We start from the raw sequence: 27952 nt of genomic DNA, 5'->3' as shown, positions 1-27952 counted from the left end.
AATTTCTCCCACTGATCTGTAGAGATGTAGGTAGAGTCAAGGCTCTACAATTGGGTGTGACTGTGCTGCCACCTAGAGACTTCCTGGGGAAATCCTGACCGTAGGATTTATCTGGCTACAGAAACAGGAGCCCATACATCTTTGCTACTGTGGTATTTCTTGGTTTTTTTGAAAGCGTATCTCCATCATCATAAAGATGATGTTTCCAAAAACAGTTATGCTAATAACTAGGGGTCATATTTTAATACACAGAATATCAATAGATAAGATATAAACCAAAAACACGTTATCAAAATAGACACTAAAATGATAAAGCTGGCAGACAGTTTAATAAAGTAATTTTTTTGTTTTTGCAAACATAAAAACTGCCCACCCTCTTCTAATACCAAATTATTTTTAAATGACATTTTATTTTATTTTATTTTATTTTATTTTATTTTATTTTATATTTTGTTTTATTTTGTTTTATTTCATATTTTATTTTATTTTATTTTATTTTATTTTATTTTATTTTATTTTATTTTTGAGACAGAGAGGGTGCATGCACAAGCTGAGAAGGAGCTGAGGGAGGGAGAGAGAAAGAGAGAGGGAATGGGAAAGAGAGAGAGAGAGAGAAAGAATCTTAAACAGGCTCCACGCTCAGCACAGAGCCCAATGCGGGGCTCAATCTCATGACCATGAAAAATCAAAAGTCAGACACTTGACTGACTGAGCCACCCAGGCACACCTAAAGTGGCATTTTAAAATAAATTAAATAGGGGTGCCTGGGTGGCTCAGTTGGTTAAGCGTCCGACTTCGGCTCAGGTCATGATCTTGTGGCCTGTGAGTTCGAGCCCCGCGTCAGGCTCTGTGCTGACAGCTCAGAGCCTGGAGCCTGCTTCGGATTCTGTGTCTCCCTCTCTCTCTGCCACTGCCCTGCTCATGCTCTGTCTCTCTTTCTCTCTCAAAAACAAATAAACATTAAAAATTTTTTTTCTTAATAAATTAAATACCATTGGGGCGCCTGGGTGGCGCAGTCGGTTAAGCGTCCGACTTCAGCCAGGTCACGATCTCGCAGTCCGGGAGTTCGAGCCCTGCGTCAGGCTCTGGGCTGATGGCTCAGAGCATGGAGCCTGTTTCTGATTCTGTGTGTCCCTCTCTCTCTGCCCCTCCCCGTTCATGCTCTGTCTCTCTCTGTCCCAAAAATAAATAAACGTTGAAAAAAATTTAAAAAAAAATAAATTAAATACCATTATTACAAATTTTAGCATATGCTTTTTCCAAATAGATTGCACCTCCACACTTTGATATGCCCCTCACTCTAGAGCATACCTAATTCTTCCATATATATCAGAGAACACTTTATTTTCACTGCATTATATATACCACGCACTCATTAACACATTTCAATTATGAAAATGTAACGGTTAAAAGGGGCATTGAAATTCAAAAGAAGGAGTCAAGCTGCCACTCAGTCATTTGGAAAGAAAGTGTCTATAAGTATTCTCTCATCCAACCCACCTACCATAATATTTTGTGTCAACATTTTGTCTCATGTCATGCTCTTCATATGGAAACTGACTCTTACGAAGAACTTAAGTTTTTCATGGTGGGCTTCTTTATGTGTCTTATGTTGCTTGATTTCTTTTTAATGTCTTGAAAGAGACTGGCCAATTCTGGCTTTCTCAGCCTCTTTATAACTCTCGTCACACTGTAATCCAACTTCTTACGGCCCAGGACAGGATACGTAGTGGATGTATTTCATGGCAGTGCAGGGGAAATGGTCCTTCATGGGATGTCCTTCTTTTTTATGTTTCTGAATGTAACTCCATTTCAGAGCCACAGCATTTTACAACAACTGTGACTCGGTCCAGCCCGACTGTGCCCTTTGTGGAGTTTTCCTCGAGCCCCCGACTGAAGAATGACGTGCCAGAAGAAAATGACCAGAAGAAGCTGGAAAATGAAATGAGTGGAAAGGTGGAGTTGGTGCTGTCACAGAAGGTGAAGTACACAGTGTCCAAATTAGTGTGGCTTCGTGTTGTAGCTGGCTTATGAAGGGAACTTACATCAGTGGCACTTGCTCATAATGAGGATTTATTTTCTCTCCGAGTCTATTCCTATCTTTAATCTGTATTTACTTCTAAATGCAACTATACTACATGTTCTTTCTTTAAAAAAAAAAAAGAAATGCGTATAGAAAGATACACACATTAAGTCACTTGGGCTGCTATAGCAGCCACAGGCTGGGTGGCTTGTAAATAACAGACATTTACTTCTCATAGTTCTGGAGGCTAGAACTCCAAGATCAAGGTGTCTGGTGAGGACCCACTTCCCAGTTCACAGGTGACTTTCTTGCAGTGCCCTCATTTGTTGGGTAGTGCGAAGGAGCTCTTTTGAGTCTCTTTTTATAAGGGCACGAATCACCTCTTAATACCACTATCTCAAGGGTTAGGATTTCAACATATGAATTTTGGGAGGCCACAAGCATTCATTCTGTAGCTATGCATTTTTTAAAACTTATATGTATATTTATAGTAATGTACCTGTAAATACATGACAAATCTGTCAAATAATATATGTAAACATATAAAAAATAATATATAAATTAAAAAATAGAAATAAAGCAAGCGAGGGCGCCTGGGTGGCTCAGTTGGTTAGGCGGCCGACTTCGGCTCAGGTCATGATCTCGCGGTCTGTGAGTTCAAGCCCCGCATCGGGCTCTGTGCTGACAGCTCAGAGCCTGGAGCCTGTTTCAGATTCTGTGTCTCCCTCTCTCTGACCCTCCCCCATTCATGCTCTGTCTCTCTCTGTATCAAAAATAAATAAATGTTAAAAAAAATTTAAAAAAAAAGAAGGCAAGAGAGATAGCCACTGAAACCTACCTCTCCTAGTAGCAATTGATACATATTGGTTTATATATATTCATTCAACATCTTTTAAATTTTATTTCAAATAATTTTTAATTATGCAGTTATATATTTAAAAGAAAAATGTAATGGGCCTAAGCTTGCTTATCTGCAGCTTACTAAATATTCTCTCACATTTACCTGTTTTATAGCAATGATACTTCTGATGCCTCTGGACTTGCACAACAAGGAAACTAGAAAATTATTATTCTGATATAATGAGTTTTAATGTCTTGTTTTTATTAAATTTCTTCCTTGATTAGAGTCTCATCTCATTCATACTAATTTGGTTTGTTTTCAGGCACAGTCTCAAAGTCTTCGTCTTTATTCCAGTTGCTCTCAACCTCGGCTACCCTTTAGAATTCAAAAAATACCAAGCATGCTCCATATCAAATAAATCAGAATTGCTGAGGGAAGGTCCCAGGCATCTGTATTTTTAAAAGCTCCCCTGGTGATTCCAAGAGGGCCACCAACATAGACAACCATGGGCTTGCACACTGGCGTACTGTATGTGGTGACATTCCAGCTTTAAGAATTAACCCTAAATTTGGATTGGACATTTTTACCACTTCTAGCTCGTCATTTACTCAGCCAGTATTGACTGTGCACCTCCTCTAAGCCAGGCACTGTACTAAACACTGGGTTTCAACAGCAAACAAGATACAGCCCCGGGCCTTATGGAGAGGACAGTGCTGTGTCCTAGGTAGAACGTCAAAAATGCCTATTGTCTTGATGCCTTTGGGGGATTTCAGACTCCAGTTATTCCTCATTTTTATACATGGAGGATTAAAGAATGGTCTAGAGGTCTGAAAGTAGGAACTAAGCCATAGGAAAACGTTGGGGGCAGGCAGGATTTCCCACCTTTGCAGATTTGCCTTATCCACATGACGCTTGTAGCCATTATTTCATTTTTATTCTTCCAAATGAACTTTTTTCCCACTTAAGTCTAAACCGGAAGGAAAACTGTCTCATCACTAAAAAATATTTTTTTATGAAATGAAGTAAACACAATAACTAAAAAGTATTAATCTGCATATCTCATCTGCCTAACCTCATCTGTGTGGCCCATCTTTAGACCACCAGGGTCATGTCTACCCTACTATGGAAAACACTGTTTTCAGGGGTTCTTAACTGTGTGTGTGTGTGTGTGTGTGTGTGTGTGTGTGTGTGTGTGTGTTTACCAGACCCTTTGGCATCTGGTAAACAGTATTCTCAAGATAATATTCTTTTTTTTTTTTAATTTTTTTCAACATTTTTTATTTATTTTTGGGACAGAGAGAGACAGAGCCTGAACGGGGGAGGGGCAGAGAGAGAGGGAGACACAGAATCGGAAACAGGCTCCAGGCTCCGAGCCATCAGCCCAGAGCCTGACGCGGGGCTCGAACTCACAGACCGTGAGATCGTGACCTGGCTGAAGTCGGACTCTTAACCGACTGCGCCACCCAGGCGCCCCAAGATAATATTCTTAAAAGTATAAAATACACAAGATTACCACATTTTCCTACGTACCAAGTGCTATCAAGGAGATACACCCCTTAAATTCTGTTCTGTGGACTCCAGATTAAGAATCTCTACTAGTTGGTTAGCAGATGCAATAATGGTTTTGGATCCCAATGCTTTTTGTACGCCGTAAGAATCCCTCCCCTCTATTTTCCATCTGTGGAGTTAACACTTAGGAAAAAGGAGAAAGGTGATCACTGTGGTTGCAGCAGCTTTTGTCTTCTGACTTCTCTTGAGAGTGTTACCTTTATAAAACAAAGTGTTCATGCACATGGGCTGACCTTTTTACGTAGTGGTGATTTGGGGCATTTCTGCTAGTAACATTCATTTACAACTGAGCATCACTGAAACACTTTTTTTGTCAGTCTCAACTATGGAGGAAATGGTATAAGGTTAAGATTTGGGGCTTGTCAACTTTGGTAAGTCTAAGCCTTAGCCTTTGCTGCATATTTAACATTGAAGTTCATTGGGACATCTGGTTGACCTCTGTAATGCAGAATGAAGTGATTAACTATTTTCTTCAAGATTCCATTAGGGCCAAATATATTATTCATAAAGAAAAATAAAATCCTACGAAGAAGAAATTATAGGCATGAAATCATCCTGAGAACCAAATCAGAGATCAGCTTATGATGAAACAAATGCTCTACAGCCTGACTTGCCCTGTTTGCTATCAAGTTAGTCTACTGGGAACACAGCCACTAGCCAGAGTGAACCTGAGCAAGTCCTGTAAACAGCCGAAAGGACACGAACTGATATAGCCATGCCCTTCCTTCTGATCTTTGCTCGGAGTCTACTGACTCTTGTTTTAGACATCAGTTTGGTAATCCGGTCTTTCAGCAGTTGATTGGAAGCAATAAGTCAGAAGAAAGGTGCTTCTTCCGCCCAAAGCCATTCAGATTGGGGAAAAACAAAATAAGATTAGATAACAATAAGAAGAAAACAATCTATTTCTACAAAGCAAACAGAAGAATTCATAAAGCTTAAAATTTTGAAACTATTTGCCATAAGGACAAGTGGTCTAATCTGCCTCAATAATCCCCTAATGGCACCATTGCTAGGACACTAGTGGATGGTAGTTATTTAAAACGACACTTCTTTGTCAACAAGCAAAATATATTGCCTTTAATGTGCTCTGCATAAGTTTGTGGGAGGGTGGTGCACTGTCTTGAGAATAATGTCCACTAGAAGGTGATATTATTTTAATACTCAGCACTTACATAGTAAGATTTATTTTATCTTATGTGGAGCATCTCACTTTCTGATGTTACAAAATCAGTATTATGTAGTACCAAGATCAAAATATACCAAGTATGTGGTTGATTGATCAGAAAATAGTACAGAATGGTGTATAATCCCGAAGATAGAATATTATCTTCTGGGTTTGGAGAAAAGTGATCATCATACTTCCATGCTCTAGTTTGATTTCTCTGAAAAAAATTGGCCTCTATATATTTTTTTAATGTTTATTTATTTATTTATTTATTTATTTGAGAGAGAGAGAGAGAGAGAGAGACACACACACACACAGAATCCAAAGCAGGCTCCAGGCTCTGAGCCCAATGTGGGTCTTGAACTCACAGACCATGAGATCATGAACTGAGCGGAAGTTGGACGCTTAACCTACTGAGCCACCCAGGCACCCCAGGCCTCTATATTAATGTAGAAAACACAAAAGAGTTTTGGGGAAGGGGCAAAATTTTCCATTTAAAAGTTAGACGTTTGGGTTTATTGACTTATGTAATAGCTATGGTTCTTAAATTGTATTTCACCTGTGCAATTTTTAATGGAAAATATTAGAATGTTTCTGTTTGTTGCCCGTGATCCAGGTGGGAAAGCCAAAATCGCCAGAGCCAGAAGCAACCCTGACGTATCCATTTCTGGACAAAATGCCTGAAACCAACCAATTACATTTGCCAAATCTCAATTCTCAAGGTAAAATGAAAGAAATATTTTATTAGCTCTGCCTGTTCTCCTGGACCCATCTGCAGTAAAATATTCTTTATTTAAACATTTTTTTTTCAACGTTTATTTATTTTTGGGACAGAGAGAGACAGAGCATGAACGGGGGAGGGGCAGAGAGAGAGGGAGACACAGAATTGGAAACAGGCTCCAGGCTCTGAGCCATCAGCCCAGAGCCTGACGCGGGGCTCGAACTCACGGACCGCAAGATCGTGACCTGGCTGAAGTCGGACGCTTAACCGACTGCGCCACCCAGGCACCCCAAATATTCTTTATTTTAAAGGAAGACTACCTCCTTTATGTTAACATCCCTTTAGCCATGGTGTTTGCAAGAATCCGTGGTGGCTAAATTAAACAACTTCAGAATGGAAATCTGGGATCGCACTGTCTATGTGGCCCAGCCAGAAACCCAGCTACTGACACTGTTTTGTCAGCCCGGGGCTGTAGGCACAGTAGGACCTACACAAGTGTTTGATACCTTAAAAGAATTTTATTGGGTCCAAAATGTTTTTTAAAATTACAAAATAAAAGATCAATAACTTTAATAAAAAGTTTATCATCTTAATGGTTACGTCAACTTCATTAACTGTTAATTATCTCATCTTTACAAAATACTCATTTCCTTTGACAATTTGACTCCTTTGGAAGAAAATCAGATTTTCTTACTCCATAATAATTCCCGGGTGTGCATGACGATTACTGAGAAGTCATTCACAATCATAGGTTAAACGTGTTCTGCAAACTCCCCAGGTAACTCACAGGCCATGTACAGGTTGTGAATTCACCCCTTTACTCTTTAAGAGTTCCACTTGAATCTCTTTATCCTTGTGAAAAACTCAGGTGCCCACAACCACCAGAAAGGAGCCTTAGGGGTGTGAACAGGATAGGGGAGTGTCCTGAGAATTCCCTGCCTGTTCTGCAAAAACAGATAGACTACTGGGCATTACTGGTGTGAGTTCTCTCTCCAGATGTGAAAACAGCTAGAATTTAGGAGGCAAGAGCGGTGAGGTTTCTTGTTTATCTTTTTTTTAATGTCCTCTTCCCAGTACACTTTATAGATTTATCAGCTCAGGCAAAGAGAAGATGGTACAGGGTCATTGTGGCTGGGGATTTATTTTTACTTTTTTCTTTTCAAGGATGGGCAGCTATTTGGGGCCACAATTGGCAGAATCTCGGTTGGCTTCCTTTAGCCCTGGTTGATGGCTGGGTGATAAGGTGGGCTCTATTTGTATAACAGGAAGTACTTTGGAGGGAATTAATTAGTACATACACTGATGATCTCTGGTTCCTTAATGTGGAAAAAAGTTCAATACTGCCTTCCAAGCATTTGTTTTAAATTTGTCGGCCCTACTGTCCTGAGGGGAATTGACAAAAATAAAGTCTTCTAACTGGGCCAGCAGTTGACCATATTTAGACAGGTTTTAATCCTGCCCTATTTCTACCACTTTTTAATTGTGTGGAGAAGTAATAGAGAGAGGAAGTATGTATTTTAAGCCATCTTAATTAGTTTTCTTGTCTCACATGTTTTTACATTCTGTTACCTGTTGTGCATTTCAACTTTGCGAAACGTGCTGTTAATTAAGGGACCTTACATCATGCTTTATCTGAGTTGAATGATAAAAAGTAAAATTTAGTACCACTAGAGAATTTCAAAAATTAGTCTTCAAGATAGAAGTATATTCGATGTACACTTGTTCTGTACTCCTGTCCGGTTCACGGAAGCTGTAATGACAGCTGCAGGCTCTGGAGACAATGCTTGGGTTTGAATTCTTGCTCATCTAGTTCTTAGCTGTGTGATCTTCCCCACCAAGATCTCCTAATCTCTTATCATCACCTGTAAACTGTAAAATGGAAACAATAGTACCAACTTCATAAGAGTTTTGGAATAATTAAGTGAGATAAACAAACAAAAAAAAAAGTGTTTAGCTCAATACCTGCCCCAGAATAAGTGCTAATAATATAATCTGGTAGTTTCAGAATAGTAGGAATAGAAGTACAGAGCAAGATACCAGGCAATAATAAGATATTCCTTTTTAAATTTATTTTTAAATGTAATGTAATGTACTTACATATATTTTTGAGAGAGAGAGAGAATGAATCCCAGGCAGGTTCTGCAGTCAGTGCAGAGCCCAACACAGGGCTCAGTCTTACAAACTGTGAGATCATGACCTGAGCTGAAGTCAGGAGTCAGATGCTTAACCAACTGAGCCACCCAGGTTCCCAGTAATAAGCTCTTCTTAAATGCTTGTCTTAAAATACGAATGGATACTGTAAAGATATGGCTTTAAGCAGTAATTTTCAAATATGAGTACATGCCAGGGTTCCCTACAGGATTGGTTAAAACACAGGTCCCTGGGTTCCATTCCTACAGTGTCTGAGTAGGCCTGGGCTGGGGCCAGAGTATTTGCATTTCTAACAAGTTCCCAAAGGTGATGTTGATGCTGGAGATCCAGAGACCACACTCTGCAAACCACTGACTTGAAATATGTGTTTTAATTGCTGACCAAAGACATTGTCAAGAGATATAAAAATAGCAGTAATACTTTGTTCACAGTGAATAAATTCCTATCTTCGAGAAGAAAAGGCCTCTAATAAATGTAACCTTAAAAGACAGAATTTGTCTTAAATTGGGAGGGGAGAGGGGGAAGTATAGGGCTTTGCCCAGATGTAAAAAGTCAGAGGGAGTGGGAGATACGGGCTTCCAAGTATGGAATGAGTAAGTCACCGGATGGAAAGAAAGTACAGCTCAGAGAATACAGTCCATGGTATTGTGACAGCGTTGTGTGGTGACAGATGGTGACTATACTTGTTCTATGTGTATGTGCTATAGCATACTGTATAGAGTTATCCATCACTGTGTTGTGCATGAAACTAATGTTGTGCATCAGTTGTACTTCAATTTAAAGGAAAAAGTCAGTGGAACTGTGTAAGTGACTAGTCTGTGGTCACACATCAAGTCCAAAGAAGCTATACATTTAGGATCAGGAATCTTGGAGCCATACCTAATACTCTCTCCCTTAGACAATGATATCTCCCCCATTTCTACAAACTCGTATGTTTATAGACTGATTTACAGGCTACTGAAGATCTGGTGGTGGGCCCTAATGATATTTCACAGATTCCCCCTAAGTGCGCACACACACACACACACACACACACACACACACAGGGAGTCTCTTTTTCATTTATTTTTCTTTTATTATTTAAAACAAAATTTGATGTTTATTTATATTTTTGAGAGAGCGAGCATGAGCAGGGGAGGTGCAGAGAGAGAGGAAGACACAGATTCTGAAGCAGGCTCCAGGCTTTGAACTGTCAGCACAGAGCCCGACGTGGGCCTCAAACTCATGAACTGTGAGATCATGAGTTGGACACTTAACCAACTGAGCCATCCAGGCGCCCCATAAGTAGCCTTTAAATAATCTGAAAACATTCACAGAATACATTTGAAGGTGACAGTTTTCCTTTTCTCAACTATCTCCCAGCAGTTCAAAGATATATTGGTGTTTTGGGAAAATACGTGCACATTTTAAAACTGATGTCTTTGAACTGAGAATGATGTGAGAGTTGCACAGGGCCCAGTTTAAGGATGTAAATGCTGACCGTGAGCTTGTGTCTATACAGACAGACATCTACACATCCTTTTGCTACACACATGCATAACTTTGGCCTCAGACTTCCATACATATGCTTTATAAAGGATAGAGAAGAATCATTGAACTCATCTCTGCTGTCTTTTATACTTTCCCAGGGTTCTCCAAAAGCAATTTAAACTGTGCGTTTTGCTCTTGCAGAGCGTATCATCCTATCATTTGAGATTTAACTTTTAACAGTATCACCATTAAGTATGCGCCTATAAAATTTCACCTAACGCCAAGGAAGACCAACCACGGCAGGAACTGTCCCATTTCTACTGGCTTTTGTCCATGTCTTCAGGTTTTGTATGAGTTTTATTGGGATATTTTGTACTTTAGAGTCCCTCCTTCTCAACTCTTGTATCGACTACAGCCAAACGTCCTTCAGTACTTGAGAGCGTGGTTCTATCCAATTCTCACCCCGTCCTCATGGTTTTCTGTTTGTTCTGTTCTGCCATCTGATCTAGAGTCGCCTGGCATTGCCAGTGTTCCGCTTAGAGTTCAGAACTCTTGGCGACGTTCCCAGTTTTTCTCCCAGTCAGGTAAAATGCATACTGGGTAGCTGTATCTCTTTTGTGCAAAAATCCATGTTGGGGGCAGCCGATACTGTCTGGTATTCTTCTTCATTTCTGATTTCAGAAAAAAAAAATGCTTGTTTCTGACACACAGTTAGCAAAGAGCTGGTTCTTTGGTAACGGTACCAGTTATACTAAAATTGGAAGGAAATGCATAGAATTTTATTTTGATTTTGAAAATCTAAAGACATAATATTCAGCTCTTTCTTTTAAAAAAAAAACAAAAACTAGGCATTCAAAATCATTTTTTCTGCTCTTCTCTTTTTTTTTTTTTTTTTTTTTTTTTTTGTAAACAAAGGTTAGAAGTATTTGCCAGGAACCGGTAATGGTTCTCTTGTTAACTGTGTCCCTCTCTTTACTTTCTGGATGGTGTCTGGCCTCTCCCTGTATGATAATTCTCCATGTCAGACAGTGAGGGAACCGGGCAAGCAAGCTGGAATGCAGGGGGCATTAAAAACCAGCACCTATAATTTTTGCTTCTTATAGTCTAGTCTCTGGTGCTAATTGATGTGATCAATCATATGACACTGGTCATAACTCCTTTTGGTGATGGGTACAAATTGCTTCAAGGGTCTGCTTTGTTATGATCTTCTAATGCTCTTGGCTTACCAAAAAAAAAAAAAATTGATCTAAGGCTGACATAGGAACCACCCTCCACTCAGAGGATCAGAGAGATACACTGTTAGCAGCTGCTTAATCTTCTTTTTTTTTTCCTTTTCTTTCTTTCTGTACAGTGGATTCTCCAGGCAGTGAAAAGTCACCTGTAACGACACCTGTAAGTAGCTGTGTGATTTTAATTTATAAAGTATTTGATTTGCTTAAAAAGAATTCAATCAAAAATGGACTCTAAATGATTATAAAAGAATAATTAAAAGTCTTGTGTAATGCTCTCCGGTGCAATGTGAGGAAAGACATTATACGGGTGGTTTATCCTTACACAGAGTTGTGATATGCCTGGAAACAAAATGGTAAGTGAGTTAGGAAAGTAAAATCTGATGAAGGTGACCATAGGAATTAGTATTAAAACATGCAGCTCTTATCAGCATTCGACATCATTGTTTTAACCGAGGGTAATACTTCAATACTTGAAATAGTGTACTGTCGACAGACAGGGCGCAGCTAAAACTCCCTGGGAGACCCACGCTGCCCCTGTTCACTCCTTTTCACAATGAGTATCTTGAGTAATATTAACTGTATGTTTAGTTTTCAATATTTTCTTTCAATTACATCAAAAAAAGTCATTTGCTAAAAGTAAACATTACGACACATGATGCTGTGGCAACCGCTTGCTGCTGAATTGTACGTGAACGCTCTCTGTAGACCTGACTTTTCTCTGAACTGCGTGTTCCCAGTGCTGGGCCTGGCATCTTGTTCAGCCTCTGAAACTCCACTGGCTTTGGAGACTTCCTCGATGGCACAATCAACTGTAGCATTTCCCCGGAGCCCCCGAGGTGTAGCCACATGATCACCGTTGCACCTCTGATTCCAGATTTACTAACATATGACCCTGCAGATGTTATATAACTTCTTTGGACCTTATATTCCTTGATTATGCAATGAGATCATAATCTCTCCTTTCAGGATGTTGTGAGCTTTAATCGAAATAATTACATGAAGCCTCTAACACAGTGCCTGATCCATGAACAAATCCTCCCAGTGGCTAATCCAAAAGGCCCACCATAGCCAATAGGAATTCTTTTTTTTTTTTAATGTTTGTTTATTTTTGAGAGAGAGTGTGTGCAAACGGAAGAGGGGCAGAGAGAAAGGGAAGCAGAGGATCCGAAGCAGGCTCTGTGTTGACAGCAGAGGCCAGTGCGGGGCTCAAACTCATGAATCGTGAGGTCATGACCTGAGCTGAAGTCAGATGCTTAACTGACTGAGCCATCCAGGGACCCCGCCAATACCAATTCTTATCTATAGGTACATTGTCGCACTCTGAGAAGTCCTAAGTGTCTGTGCAGAATGGGGAAGGGTCACACAGCCCTAAGTATTTCCAGCCACATTCCAGAACTAGCAACCACTTGTGCAGGCTGAGTCTCCAGCCAGTACTGGGAATCTTGAGTTTCTCAGGAAGCTGGGTATACTCCCGGTGCGTGGGAACCCCCAGAAGGATCCCAGAGGTGGCATCCTTGGCACATTAAGAGTATACGAAACACATTGATTTCCATCTTAATTTACATGGGAGCAACAGAGTCATATTGTTCTTGTACCCCTAGGCAGGGGTGGAGGGGAAGGGTGCCCTGAAGAGATATGTCCTTATTTCTGGTTTATGGAAACTAGAACAAGAAAGAAACAAATTACTGACCTATATAAGTGAATTCTCTGAAAATACCCACCCAAATTTGACATTCTTTCAATGATAGCTCTTCATAGAACAGAAAAATAAGTGACATTTGAAAATAAGAGAAGCTTGAAGAGGAACTAAGCTTGGATTATGCTGACCTCAAAAGATGAGAACGCTTGCAGTCAGACTTGGAGTGGCCTGGCTCAGCGTCTAGAAAGGGGAGAGAAGGAGATGCATTCCTTGGCCTGAGGTGATTCCATCCATTTATTCAACAAACATCTGTTGAAGGCCTAAAAGTGCACGGTCCTGGGATACTTAGGGGGATAAGGGGTCCTCTCTGCCTAGGAAACCCCAGGCCAAAGAAAGTACAGATTTGTAAACAGATAAATTATAGAACAAAGTGGGCTAAATGCTCTTCATTCTGACTTTCTCTAGCAGCTTTTAGATCTCTTTTATGATAGTTATCACACTGTCTTCTGGTGTCATTTATACATTGGTCACTCCTTCACAGCCACCCTCCCCACACACTCAGTTGTGAGCTCCACAAGGCTGGGACCCTTGGCCAGCTGGTATCCTCACCTGGCCCACACTGGTGCTCAGCAAATAGTCACCAAAGGAAGGAGCGGGATCACTTTGCTTTCCCTTTTGTTTATCACGCAAGTATCTTCCTCTTTATCTTTCTTCCTCTGAAGACATTATTTTTGTCTTTCTTTTTAACAAATATTCCCTATTTTCTTCTGTGTTCAATCTCCCTACCCCACACTGCTCCCTTCTGTCTGCTCACACTTTACTTATTCTTGCAATTACTGCCTGGTAAAATCTGAAAATTGAATAATTCCTAATTGTTGTTCTTTTTTCCACCACGATTGGACAGACTCTCCCCACTGGACTCCCTATGGCTTTGTTCACAGAACCACACCCTTTTCCTTAAAAGACAAAGAAGGGTCATTCCTTCGAGAGGTGTTCTGAACACTTAAATGGCTTCTTAGTTTTAGGAAAATGCCAAGTGGAGCCAACCTTTAACACTGTTAATTCCTAATTTATTATCTGGAATCCCATTTGGATGACTTTTTATGATCATCCAAGGAAATTTGGGAAATTTTGAATTATATACAGTTAAATATCATAAATAGCTTTTCTCCTGCATAACCTGTCAGAGCCTTTAGTTTACCAATCGCGGTATGAATCCCAAGAGTGGTGTGTAGGAAATACATTCCCCTACCTGATTTGCCCACCTTTCCTTGATTTTTTTGTGGGTATCATCCTAACCATTTGCCGGTACCATAGCAAGAGTACCAATGGAGGCTCACATTTCATGTGTCTACATACATTAAAGTTATAAATATTTATCTTGTTATAAATCAAGCAACACCCATGGCTGGCCTGCATTCTCAGCCCGGAGACACTTCCTTGGCCCAGCTCAGCCCTTGTCCACCTAAGTGGTAGCATGGATCTGTTGGGGGCAGGGCAGAGCCGAGGGTGAGCTGGCCCAGGTGTCTTGGGCAGTAACTAGACCCATCTAAGCCTCGGACAGAACTGACCCTGTCCAGCTTCTCAGGCAGCTCAGGTAGATAGATTCTGCCTGCTGCCCACCACCCCCAGGCCCTCCCCCCCTCTCAAATTCCACCAGCCTCATCTTGCTTTTTTTTCTTTCTAGATTCCTAGACAGTTCTAGGTGCTTCCCCAAACCAGCCCATCAGAATAGAGGGAAGGGAAGAAGCACAGTTAGTGGGGAACGTGGTTTGCTTTGGCACCTCCCCTGGGTGTTGGGAGAGGCCAAGTTTTTTTTTTTTTCAACGTTTATTTATTTTTGGGACAGAGAGAGACAGAGCATGAACGGGGGAGGGGCAGAGAGAGAGGGAGACACAGAATCGGAAACAGGCTCCAGGCTCTGAGCCATCAGCCCAGAGCCCGACGCGGGGCTCGAACTCACGGACCGCGAGATCGTGACCTGGCTGAAGTCGGACGCTTAACCGACTGCGCCACCCAGGCGCCCCTGGAGAGGCCAAGTTTAAATGCCGCCAGTTTCCCAGAGGCCAGCTGTGATCTCTCTTCCCCTGTGGACCTCCTCCGTCTTGTATATTGTGTGACCCGGTTGCCCACTTTGGTTCTTGCATCCTTCTCCCGTTATTCCCATTCATTTATTGCTGCCAAACCCTTGGCATTCATTGCTGCTCACAAAACCCTTAAAAAAAAAAAAAAAGTCTTTAAGTTTGTATGTTGGTTATTCGGCACCAGGGCAGGGACTCCCTCTTGCCTGAATCACAGGTGATGCTGGTGAGCATTGGTGAGTTAAATAACCCACTTTAGAGACAGCTGTGATGGAAAACCAATAGCAGCATAAAAGATGAGTTTTGGGGGCTCCTGGGTGGCTCAGTCAGTGAGGTGTGCGACTTCGGCTCAGGTCATGATCTCACTGTTGGTGAGTTCGAGCCCCGTGTCGGGCTCTGTGCTGACAGCTCAGAGCCTGGAGCCTGCTTCAGATTCTGTGTCTGACTCTCTCTCACTCTGCCCCTCCCCTGCTCGTGCTCTGTCTCTCTCTCTTAAAAATAAATAAACATTTAAAAAAAAAAAGATGAGTCCTATAGGGGACACCTCGGTGGTTCAGTCAGCTAAATGACCTTGATTCAGGTCATGATCTCACAGTTCATGAGTTTGAGCCACTTATGCTGACGGCTCAGAGCCTGGAGCCTGCTTCAGATTCTGTGTCTCTCTCTCCCTCTCTCTGCCCCTCCCCCACTTGACTCTGTCTCTCTCAAAAATAAATAAACATTAAAAAAAAAAAAAGATGAGTTGTATAGTATGGCAAACACCACTTCTCACAAAATACAGTTCTGCTGAAATAAGCATTCCGATTTGCTTGGACCAGGATCGATACGCAGAATGAGTATCTCATGCTTAGAAGCGTGCATACATTTAAGAGATCACTTCTAAAAGAAATGAAGCCAAAGCCTTCCCATGCCAGGGGCTAGTTACTTCGTGTTTTCATTAGCTGCAAAAAGGTTCACAGATCATACCAGCTTCCTGGAAGTAAACCAAAGAGGAATTAGGATTAAAAAGTGGTTTCCGGCAGCAAAGAGGGTCTTTAAGACATGTGGAGGCTTCAACTTCTGTATGTCGGAGTGCCAGTCTGTAAGCTAACTGCGTCCCTTGCCCCGTCCTGGCCTTGAGGACGTGGCTTAGTTCTGATCGTGGTTTTATTTTCTAAGCAGTTTAAATTCTGGGCATGGGACCCAGAAGAGGAACGTCGGAGACAGGAAAAATGGCAGCAGGAGCAGGAACGTTTGCTCCAGGTAGGACTGGGCTCACTGCTTTGTTATTTTCCATTAGATGATGCTCTCATCGTTACTGTTAAATAAGTTTTTAGCACAGGAAAGCGTGGAATTGGATTCTTCTCAGAAGTTGGTGAGTCTAAGGCCATTCCCTTGGTACCAGTGCAACAGTGTCCTGTGTCTGATTCCTCCTGCCAGAGTTTACACTGATGAACACAATGAAAAAGCATTTCACTTAAAAAAAAAAAAAAAAAAGAAAATCCAAGGGGGCACCTGGCTGGTTCAGTCGGTAGAGCATGTGACTCTGAATCTTGGGGTTGTGAGTTTTAGCCCCACGATGGGTGTAGAGATTACTTAAAAATAAAATCTAAAAAGAAAAAACCCAAGTATTAGGGGCCAACCCATCCATTCATCACCTCCTTAGTTGCCACTCAAATTCCAGTCCAAGTAGCAGTGGGGATGAATGATCAAAAAACTCTTTGGTAACATACATGTGAAATAAAATGTGGCCTGGGTCTTGTTCCTTCAGTGGAAATGTTTGCTCCATGTTTGAGTAAAGGCTGCTCATTTTTAATCCTAGAAAACTTTTGGGAGTAAATTGATCATGGTGCTGCTTGTTCCAAGCCAGTTTTGTAGAGTAGTGAGGATTCCAAAAGTAACCTACTAATCTTAGAAACTAACCTGAGTACTTGCATGTGCCAAGAACTGGCATATTTGTTGGTGCTTGATACATCTAATTTAATCCTCATAAAACTCTTCAAAGTATGCCTTATAGTCCAAGTATGCAACTGAAGAAACTAAGTTTCAAAGAAGTTAAGGTCAGACAGCTAACAGTTATTGAGCCTGGTTTCAAATACAAGTCTGTATGAGTTTAAAACTCATGTTCTTTCTGCTGTATTCCAACTAGTGCTGATTTTACCAAAAGAGCATAAAGAAAAAGAATGTTAAACCTCATGAATTTTGATGACTTTAGGCTGGTGTGTTTTACTTCTTTTTCCTTATCTTTTTGCTTTGACCGCCACTCTTGGCTTAATTCCCAGGGGCTGGGAGCAGGGGTCAGTTTAGATAGTTAATTATAGTATAGCTTTAGGTCTGCCAGTTAAGTTTAACACTTTTCAAAATTGCACAGGGTTAAATCTTTAACCCAACGTGCACAGGGATAAATACCCACATATTAGTGAGAACCCAGATTGAGCAAAGTCCCAGAACTGTGGGGACTTTCAGGTCCACTGGGAGACCCCAGACCAGCCATGGGCATCTACTGTTCCCTTGGAACTCAGATGCCCATTGCCCAGCTAAGTGGTGAACAGCTAAGAGTCAGAAATCCCACAAAGAAGACAAGCAAGCGTGCTTCCCAGGGTGGCACTCTGTCACTTACAGTCTCCAAGGAGGCCACCGTTACAGATGCAGACATACGTGTTATTCTTATCCCACCAAATTGTTACGCAGCATGGCACTGCAGGGTTGTGAGCTTTGGGGCAAGGTGCCTGTGCGAGCCTGCCGGTGTGGGCACGTGTGTGTTCACGCATGTGTCCACACGTGTGTGCACGTGCTGGTGTGTGTACACGTGTGTGTTGGTATGTGCTGGTGTGTGTGTGTGTGTGTGTGTGTGTGTGGCATAGATGTATGGCATCTTTCACTCCCTCACTCAGTTCATCCTCCTGGTGAGGGGAGGATGTGATGTGAGCTCCTAGAACCAATAAGCCTAAGCTTTGCTTGTTTTTCAGTTTCTGTTAAGTGTTAGAGTCTGTTGCCTCTCTCTGAAAGGCCCCTAAAGTCCCTCTCAGAAACTTTATAAGATTAGGTTTTGATAACAACATTTTTACCTAGAGTTAAAAGCTGGCCATGGGTTGGCCAACAATGGCTTTTCCAGAACATTAATAAGAACATCAAGGCTCCAGGCAATCCCAGTAGAGCCCTTTTGCTCCTAAGATAATGACATCACAGGTGATACCTGGAGGAAATCTCAGTGCCTTCTCCAGCAAGATAGAAGCAGACTTGTTTTAGCCTCAGAGAGAAGATTGACAGTAATTAGACTAAAATATTCGACTGTGTGTGGTACACTTCAGTGATGCCGTTGTCTCTGGCATGTCACAGGCACCATTCCCAAGACATCTGGGGTGTCAGCTCCCATTTTAGGCACTAATTTTAATCTCCATTTATTCATTTCTTCTAGTCAGCTGTCCAAGGGACTCCAGGCACATTTTTGAAGCCATCCTTATTCAGAGTGTTTTTTTCCCCCAGAAGTGGTGACTGGTGTTGTATTGTTTCCGAAAACAGTAATGGCAGTTCTGATGCTGGAGCCTTCTAATGGGCTGTTTACAAGCTACTCTTAATTCAGAAGTTACTTAAACCTGGGGAGATTCCATTCTGGGAGAATGGCTGCAAGCAAAGAATAACTCAGCTACTCAGCTAATTATCATCTTGTCCACTTTGGACCTTTCTGCATTGTGTGTCTTGAAACCCACAAGGTTTTGTTGTTGTTGTTTGGTTGGTTTCTGGTTTGTCTTTTTTTTTTTAATTTTTTTTAACGTTTATTTATTTTTGACACAGAGAGAGACAGAGCATGAACGGGGGAGGGTCAGAGAGAGAGGGAGACACAGAATCTGAAACAGGCTCCAGGCTCTGAGCTGTCAGCACAGAGCCCGATGCGGGGCTCGAACTCACAGACCGCGAGATCGTGACCTGAGCCGAAGTCGGCTGCTTAACCGACTGAGCCACCCAGGCGCCCCTCTGGTTTGTCTTTTATCAGACCCTCTCAGTGGCAACATATTTCTATTAGTGAAATGGCAACACTCCTCTCTGAAGGGCTCAGTAGAAACAAACCATCAGTTTAGTCTACCTCCCAGGACAAAAACCAAGTGAAGGAAGATCTTACAGTCTGGTAGTCCTTCTATCCTTTCTCTTTCCATAAGCAAATGTCCACTCATATATCTGAAAACAATTCTATAGCACACCAACAGCAGAAAATTGTTGCTCTCTGGTAGGATTTTTAGGCTCCTAACATGTTGGGAGTACCACAAAATAGCATTCCCCTTTTGCTGTGTGAATGGATTAGACTCAGAATGTCGTAGCAAGATAGTCTTGTGATAAATTGTTCACGGTGGTTTAGAGGTGGGAGAGAAATGTCCCAGTGATGTACGTGTGCCACGGTCAGTTCAAGAACTATCTGTGGGAATTCTGTAACAGGAGAGATACCAGAAGGAACAGAACAAGCTGAAAGAAGAGTGGGAAAAGGCTCAGAAGGAGGTGGAAGAGGAGGAACGCAGATACTACGAGGAGGTAGGAAATTCCCAAGAAGGAATTTGACTTGTAGTTTTGATTCCTCAGATTCTATCAATGCATTTTTTTTTTTTTTGTCCGTGGTACCTGTATGCATGCGGCTGTGTCTGATTCTCCTTACCCACAGCCGAGCCCTGTCTACTTCTCCGAAGAGTCATCTCCTATAGACTCTGAAAGACCACAATTCCCCCCAAATATAGTTTGTGATAAAAGGCATGTTGAGTCCCGGTCAGGGGTGACAATATAATTTTATCTTTTCTCTATGCAGAGAGTCAGATTCTTGACTTACCTTAGAGAGATGACATGAAAGTATTTATTTGTGGGTTGCTTTGAGGAAAGCATGTTTGGGAGTAGTCAGTTCATTTGGGGAGGATGATTTTGGTAGTGAGGCTAAGTGAATCCTTCCCACTGCATTCACTGTGTGGCACTAGAGAGATTCGGAGGGAGGAGAATTTGGTTTTGTTGGTCTCATTTCTTTAGATGAACAAACCAGACCACATTAGAGAATTAGAAGGGAGCTACATTTAACGTATATTATCTAAAATTTGTTTATGATTAATTTTCTGAATTTATCTTTAATCATTTTTCTGCATAAACTGATCCCTAAAATCATTTCCAATTAGGCTTCTTGAATCAGACTAAGTAATTCACAAAGACTTTGTTTTTCTAAACCAAATGCTAATTTCTAAATCGTTTCCCATAGAAAATGTTATCTGATTTACATGCTTTTGGGAAATAATACCTTTTGTTTTTAGTGCCCTGCTTCTTTGCACATAATTCCAATATTCTTTTCCTAAAGTTCCTTAATGAAATTTTTCTCATGACAAATATGATTTTATATTTTCTCCCTGTCATTAATTCCTATTCTTCCCTTTAGGAGCGCAAAATAATTGAAGACACTGTGGTTCCATTTACCGTTTCTTCAAGTTCTGCAGACCAGCTGTCTACGTCTTCCTCTGTGACTGAGGGCAGTGGGGCAGTGGTGAGATCACAGATTAAAAGCAATTTTTGAGGGATGCCTGGGTGGCTCAGGTGGTGGAGTGTCCGACTCTTAACTTTGGCTCAGTGATGATCTCACAGTCATGGGTGTGAACCCTGCCTCAGGCTCTGCAGTGAGCATGGAGCCTGCTTCAGATGCGCTCTCTCTCTCTCTCTCTCTCTCTCTCTGCCCCTCCTCTGCATTCTCTCTGTCTCTCTAATTAAAAATATAAAAATTAAAAATAAAATCGGGGTGCCTGGGTGGCTCAGCCAGTTAAGCGTCCAACTTCAGCTCAGGTCATGATCTCGCGGTTTGTGGGTTCGAGCCTCGCTTCAGGCTCTGTGCTGACAGCTCGGAGCCTGGAGCCTGCTTTGGATTCTGTGTCTCCCTCTCTCTCTGCCCTTCCCCTGCTCATGCTCTGTCTCTCTCTCTGTCTCTCTCTGTCTCTCTCTGTCTCTCTCTCTCAAAAATAAATACTTTAAAAAAATTTTTTAAATAAAAAAATAAAAATAAAATAAAATCAATTTGTGAAATGAATAAACCTAAATAGAAGTACTAAACAATAAGGCCAAGTTTCTTACCGGTTTAAATCCAAGACTGGCTATTTTCCTGGAATCATGTCAGCTACTATGTGGCCATGGTCAAAACTCCAGAGACACTTCCTAGGGAGCAGTAAAATCATTACTGGGGCCATGTCTGCTCCCACAGGCTGGCAACCAAAGTCTCTCTGCACTGGCTGGCAAGGTCCTGATTAGTGGAGCCCCGTGCTGGAATGTCCTTCTTACTCCCCATCATTCACTTCTTCAGTAGACATGTATTCCTCTCTGCCACACCGTACGTTCCTTTGCACCACATAGTGGCAACAGGATACCAACAATATGCTCTCCCACCAGCTTCCATGAAAGTTGCTTCTAACTCACTCTTCAGATTCCACATGAAATTTATATGTGTCTTCAGGGGCTGGAGACAGCCTAGAAAGGCAGGTCTACCTCCATATCCTCCCAGTAAGATGGTGGAGATATGGAACTGAAGTCATACCAAGACTTGAATAGTCCGTAATCTGTGTAAAAAAAAAAAAACCCATAATAACTCATGAGCACTAGAAAGCCAAGACTCCTCTGACTTTATTTTGAAAGGTGGGTTTTCTAACCATTTCTCTTTCATGATAACTATCGAGAGAGATCCAGATTACACACTTATTTCAAATCACTGGAAATCAGTTACCAATCAGTTAAATTAGACAGTTGTTTTTTTAATTGTAGGCAATGTGATTGAAAAAATGTTTCAAATATCCCATGGCCAGAGATGAGTGTTGTCCAGTGTGTTTAAAAACTATATTCAATATTATCCTTGTTTTCTCCATTAGAATAAAATGGACTTGGAAAACTGCCGAGAGGAGGAACAACAGATAAGACAGAAGAAACCAGTCCAAGGGGACAAAAATGATTTATTATTGCTCAAGACCAAGGAAGGTCATTCACTGGAGGAAAAGGGCAGGTATGAACTGTACCAGGCTGTCCATCTAAATGTGCAAAGCCAGGCTCTGCCCATTCGCTCCCAGAAAGGGTACCCATTTCTAATGCAGATCATATTCAGCCTTGAAATTATCATTCCAGTAATACATTACATATTGCTTAAACACATTCTAATAGCTCTGAAGTCAGTCTGAGGAAGGGGAGATAGTGTAGATCGTCAAAGGAACATGCTGTCACTTCAAAGCTCCAAATCTAAATATCGTTCACCTGAAATGGTTAATGTGTCTGGAGGGAGGGAGGTTGAAATGAGGCCCTAGGGTCTTACCCACTGTGGTTTTACTGGACTTTGCCACTATCCTCTGAGGTGCGAGAAGCTGCATTTATTCTGGGTGACAATATAAAGGATAACTAACACATTGGTTGTGGCTAATCACCCCACCCCGTGGGTTCCACTGTGTCCCATGGGAGATCAGAAAAGGACACGAAGAAACCTGTGGAGCCTTCAGAGCTGGCTCAAACTGGAACAGAATCCAGTTGTAGCTATCGGCTATAGTGAGTTTATTCCTAGAAGGAAGGAGCCCACAGAATCCCAGGAAGCTGGCAGTACCCTGCCACCAGCAAGTTTTTGTGAGACAGATGTTTGCTTCTGGGACTCTGAGATACCAGGGAGATATTAGCAAACATGCCAGCATGTGTGTGCGTGCACATGTACAAGCGTGCATATATACAGCATGTGTATCCACACACAGCATCCGCAGAGGGACCCACAGGCATGAAAGGCTAAGCGTCAAAGATGGTCTAATTTGGAAGTGTGGCTGGGAGCTGAGCTCTTCTGGTGGGATTTGCTCTGAGAATTCTCCCATATCCATCAGCTGGAAGACCGGTTGAATTGTGGACATAGGAGCTTCAGGCCCAGGTCCAGAGTCTGCAGAGTCTCTGGAATATCACGCCTGTTTCCAGTTAACGCTTTTCAAAGGAACTTCCAAGTTTCGTGCAACGAAAGCCACTACTCGGGAATATCTGAATGAAACTGCCAAGCATTATACATGGGTTTCCACTGGTTCTCCAGACACTCCCTGTCATCTCCTGAAACTTGTTTTTCCCAGAAACTTTCTTAAACCTCCTCCATCTCTCCTTCCTTTGCATACAGAATCTACTGCGAGGCCAGTGATTAGTATGGGCTGCCCAAATCCTATGCGGCCTAAGTGATTTCTACAATAAGTCCTCTCCCATGAAAATCTGGGAGATTCCAGTTAGCCCTGGCATCCCTTGATATTATTGGAAGAAGAGCTTTATGGACAGGGAGGTGGGGAAGACATCAGAAATAATGGTTTCCAAGCTTATGAAACTGGTGGGTCATGAAAATGTGCAGCATTGTCCAGTGTTTTAAGTCTACTTTACATCTGGTTTAAAATGAAAAGAATAGGGGCACCTGGGTGGCTCAGTCGGTAAGTCTCCAACTTCAGCTCAGGTCATGATCTCACAGTTTGTGAGTTCGAGCCCTGTGTCAGGCTCTGTGCTGACAGCTCAGAGCCTGGAGCCTGCTTCAGATGCTGTGTCTCCCTCTCTGTCTGCTTCTCCCCCACTCACACTCTGTCTCTCTCTCAAAAATAAATAAACATTAAAAAAATGAAAAGAATAAATGAACATTTAGTTAGTCCCATTTCTGTTTTCATATTACAACTGGTACTTCCATGCCCTAAGGGATAGGATATGTTTACTTCAGTTGCTTTCATTTCTGTTCTGAAATATACTGGTTTGTCTTAACAGCCTAACTCAAGGGGCCATGGCTCATTCTAAGAGTCCTGTATCAAAAGGAATCCATCAGGACCGTCAGCTGGATACAGAAACTGGAGCCCTACACTGTGGGATGAACCCACAGCTAGCTCAGGGTAAGAATGGGGATTTAAACCCAATGATTAAATTATTGTAAACCCCGTAACGTGGTTCAGACAGGTATGACCTCTGCTGACTGCAAGCTTCTCTCATAGCTTATGTTAAACAGCACAGTGAATAGATTCCCACCAGGGTGGGCCCAGAGTCTAGATGAACTCCCCGTAAGACCACAGCAGGCATTAGCACATTAAAGAAAGGTGACATACAAAGCACGAGGGTGACCTTGTTGAACACTAACTAAGTTTATGTTCTTTACTTGGCCTCAGATCCATCCCAGAGTCAGCAGGTATCAAACCCACCAATGCACATTTTAGAAGATGTGAAGCCAAAAACCCTCCCTTTGGATAAAAGCATTAACCATCAAATCGAGTCTCCGAGTGAAAGGCGGAAGTGAGTAGCCAAATAAGACGCATGTGGAATTCCTTTTGTTTGTTCTTCTTTAACTAACAACGGGAAAAGTAGGATGAGATGGCAAGATGTCAGCAGCATTTTTGTACTTCTCTCCATTGACTCTGAGTGACCAGATAACAAGTATTTATGGATGTTTGAGACAGTCTTCTTGGCAAGTAAATATTCACTCTGATTTTTATCAATCTGTCAGAGCAAGGTAATGTTTTTAACCCACAAATCTAAACACTGGGAAGAGTTTACAGGCCTGTTGTATTATGAATTTATTTAAGTGAGTTAAATTGTCTCATAGACTATCAACAAATGTTCTTTCAAGGAAAAATAAAACTTTTTCTCTCATTTACATGCTGTCCCATTAAGTAACTACCCCAGGTTATATTCTAAGTTTGCAAAAACTGTATTATTTTACAATAAGAATAGTTCCTATCATTTTTGAAGCATGTCAATGTATGAAAGTGTGTTGAAGCGTTTACATATCTCCCCTCTTTTTTATATGCATTTATGCACTGAACTCTTCCAATAACTTTACTGGGTTATGGTTTCCATTTTACAGACGAGAATCTTGAGGCTCATCCAAAGTATTTGACTGGTTAAGTGGTAAAGGAAGTCAAAATAAAGCCATAGTTCCACTCTAAGATCATATTTGGACCAGAGGTTCTTGTAATCAGTTCTTAAAAACTAGATTCTACCTAGAACCAGACCACCTGGATTCAAACTTGAACTCTGCCACTTGCCTGCAGAGGACTTTGAGCAAGTTACTTCATCTTTCCCTGCCTCAGTTTCTTCATATGTAAAATCAAGATAATATTAGTACCTGCCTCAGGGGGTTTCATGCCTGGAAGATAGCAAATGTAGAGCTATGCATTGCAGGTGGTGGTGGTGACTCGTTTGTAAGTTCACCTTTTTACCTTATTTTTCATGTTACACTTTTTTTCTCAATGACGCATTTTCCCTTTTCTCTTACATCTAACCAGTTTTGTTTCCATGTGTTCCAGCGACATGCAAAATCAATAGGTCACATCACAGAGAAGTAATCATTATTGTTGCTGATTCCTGTGTGATTTTCAACCTTTTTAAAAATTTTTTTAACGTTTTTATTTATTATTGAGAGACAGAGAGAGACAGAGCATGAACGGGGAAGGGGCAGAGAGAGAGGGAGACACAGAATCTGAAGCAGGCTCCAGGCTCTGAGCTGTCAGCACAGAGCCCGACATGGGGCTCGAACCCACGAACTGTGAGATCATGACCTGAGCTGAAGTCAGTCGCTTAACCAACTGAGCCACCCAGGCGCCCCGATTTTCAACCTTTTTTAAAGGCAATGTACTTATACTTTGGGGTATTATATGCAAATCTGGTACTCTGGAGAAGACACACTCTCTCTGAGGAGGGAGGTTTGAGTGGGCAGCGCTTCAGGGAGTTTTTCTGCAAACAGTTTGAAGACAGATGGACTCGTCTCGTTCACTTGTTCACTTCTGTGCTGGCGCTTCTCTTTTCTTCCTTCTTTTCTGTGTTCTGTCCCTTTCTTTACAAATGAAATTAACTTTTAAAAAAAATTTTTAGTGTTTATTTTGGAGAGAGAGAGACAGAGAGATACAGTGTGAGTGGGGAGAGGGGCAAAGAGAGAGGGAGACACAGAATCTGAAGCAGGTTCCAGGCTCTGAGCTGTCAGCACAGAGCCCGACGCGGGGCTCGAACCCACGGACCATGAGATCATGACCCGAGCAGAAGTGGGACACTTAACTGACTGAGCCACCCAGGTGCCCTTAACTTTTTAAAAAATATTTATTTATGTTTGAGAGAGAGAGAGCGTGGGAGTGGCAGAGAGAAAAGAGAGGGAGACACAAAATCCCAAGCAGGCTCCACGCTGTCAGCACAGACCCCAACGCTGGGCTCGAACTCACAAACTGCAAGATCCTGACCTGAATTACCACTAGGGCACTCTGTTGTCTTTTATTTGGTTGTCAAGGGAGTTTTGTTTTGTTTTGTTTTGTTTTAATCTAAAATGTTTTTTCTCGTGGGATGGGCTTCTCTTTATTTCTCATAATTTTTGGCTCCTTTACCATGTTACAGGAAAAGCCCTCGAGAGAATTTCCAGGCTGGGCACTTGTCCCCCTGTTCTCCCACTCCTCCTGGCCAATCACCAAACAGGTACAAGAGGTTGGAAAGCCTTTCTGAGGCTGCTTGGTTTTGCCTAGAGCCTGCTGAGCATGTGCTTGCCAGATGATTTTAAGAGAGTTGTCCGTCTACCTCTCTTGCTACACACACACACACACACACACACACACACACGGACAAGAGGAAAGAATACAGTCGCCATCCGCCTGCAGATTTTCTCAGCCCATGATAGAAAAGGCCAAGTGTATGATGTTGGCACGGATTTGGCCATAGGGCTTTAATTACATTGTGCAGACCTGCAATCTAATAATAAAATCCACTAGACAATTGCTGGGCTCCTCAGCCGGCGCCTCTCCCTCCGAGTTGGCCTGGTCCTTCTAGGCAAGGTCTGCTGATGGCTCTTACAGTGAACCGGGCGGGGGCTAGCTGCGAAACTTCATCCTTCTCTTTACCCCACCAAGCTCTGTCATGATTGCTTCTGGACATTAATTGGGCCCCATGATATTCTTAAAAGCTGCCTGAGTTCCCATTCACGGGAGAGACGAATCGCTGAGTACTCAGATGTTTTCTTTGATTTGGAGATTTCATTTAACTACCGGATAAGAGGGAAATCCTAATAAATAGAGTTTGCTTGGAGCAACTCTTCCTCTTTTCTTTTGTCTTCCTTTCTGTTTCTTCAGTTCCTCTGTACCCTGTTGGCTTTGGAATGAAATGTCAGACTTTTAAATGTCTTGTGTAATTCCAAGAGCTTTCCAGACAGTAGGCATCGTTGCAATCTGATCTTAGTCGTGGGAAAGCTGCCTTAGAGGACAGCCCTCTAGTGCTGTCTGCGGGGTCCCATTCTCGTCCGGTGGTGGGCCCTGTGCTAGAGGCTGCAGGGGTAGCAGAGATGGGGGAGACTCGGCCCAGGCCCTCCGGCTGCTTACAGTGCACAGAGACAGCCAGTGCCCAGCTCATGGAGGCACAGAGTGTTTGCACTGGAAGAGGTGGTGGGTACATAAATCCAGTCCTCTCGCTTTAAAAATGAAAGGGAAACCCAAAGTGAGTTCTTTACACCAGATCATAGAACTTGGTGACAGAGCATAGCGTAGGTCTCATGTCTGCCTGGTACCTATTGGGACGTATCCCAGTTGCTTCTCTATTTTTAAACAGCCACAACAGTTTTTTTTCTTTTTCTTTTTTAATTTTTCAGTGTTTATTTTTGAGAGAGACAGAGTGCAAACAGGCGAAGGGCAGAGAGAGAGGGAGGGAGACACAGAATCCAAAGGAGGCTCCAGGCTCTGAGCTGTCAGCACAGACCCCGATGTGGGGCTCAAACCCACAAGCTATGAGATCCTGACCTGAGCTGACGCCTCACCAACTGAGCCACCCAGGAGCCCCCCCAATCTTTTTTTCTTAATAAATTAAAAGAAATGCCCTAGTGGGCCAATGAGCCAATTATAGAACATTTTAAAGCAACACTGAAACCTTAGTGGAGCTAAATTTGATGATCTTTTCGGACTTAAGAAAACCTATGACAAATAACATTGAATCATTTCAAGGCATTTAATCATTGTGGTTGAATAGACACAACATAGACTTCTTAAAACAAATAACTGAAACACACGCGCACACACACACACACACACACACACACCCCAAATTCCATACCATCACGGAAGCCTATTGTATTTAGCAGTTGTTT

At 42.0% G+C, this 27952-nt stretch overlaps 1 protein-coding gene across 14 annotated transcripts in view; it reads left to right on the top strand.

Annotated features, from left to right (window-relative positions):
* LIMCH1 (LIM and calponin homology domains 1) overlaps positions 1 to 27952 on the top strand; it is a 330666-nt gene that overhangs the window by 291540 nt on the left and 11174 nt on the right. For 5 of the 14 annotated variants that reach the window (XM_043572769.1, XM_043572768.1, XM_043572765.1 and 2 more), the window contains 10 exons: positions 1817 to 1980; positions 6215 to 6320; positions 11292 to 11332; positions 16054 to 16134; positions 19303 to 19395; positions 20273 to 20377; positions 21741 to 21871; positions 23620 to 23741; positions 24012 to 24135; positions 26224 to 26301. In XM_043572769.1, the coding sequence (XP_043428704.1) occupies positions 1817 to 1980; positions 6215 to 6320; positions 11292 to 11332; positions 16054 to 16134; positions 19303 to 19395; positions 20273 to 20377; positions 21741 to 21871; positions 23620 to 23741; positions 24012 to 24135; positions 26224 to 26301 (1045 nt within the window). Of the gene's footprint in view, positions 1 to 1816; positions 1981 to 6214; positions 6321 to 10449; positions 10525 to 11291; positions 11333 to 16050; positions 16135 to 19302; positions 19396 to 20272; positions 20378 to 21740; positions 21872 to 23619; positions 23742 to 24011; positions 24136 to 26223; positions 26302 to 27952 lie in introns of all 14 variants that reach the window. The other 9 variants (XM_043572773.1, XM_043572772.1, XM_043572778.1 and 6 more) reach the window with 5 other exon arrangements.

The sequence above is a fragment of the Prionailurus bengalensis genome, chromosome B1, assembly GCF_016509475.1.
Source record: "Prionailurus bengalensis isolate Pbe53 chromosome B1, Fcat_Pben_1.1_paternal_pri, whole genome shotgun sequence".
NCBI lineage: Eukaryota > Metazoa > Chordata > Mammalia > Carnivora > Felidae > Prionailurus > Prionailurus bengalensis.
This window is presented reverse-complemented; position numbering and strand designations above follow the sequence as displayed.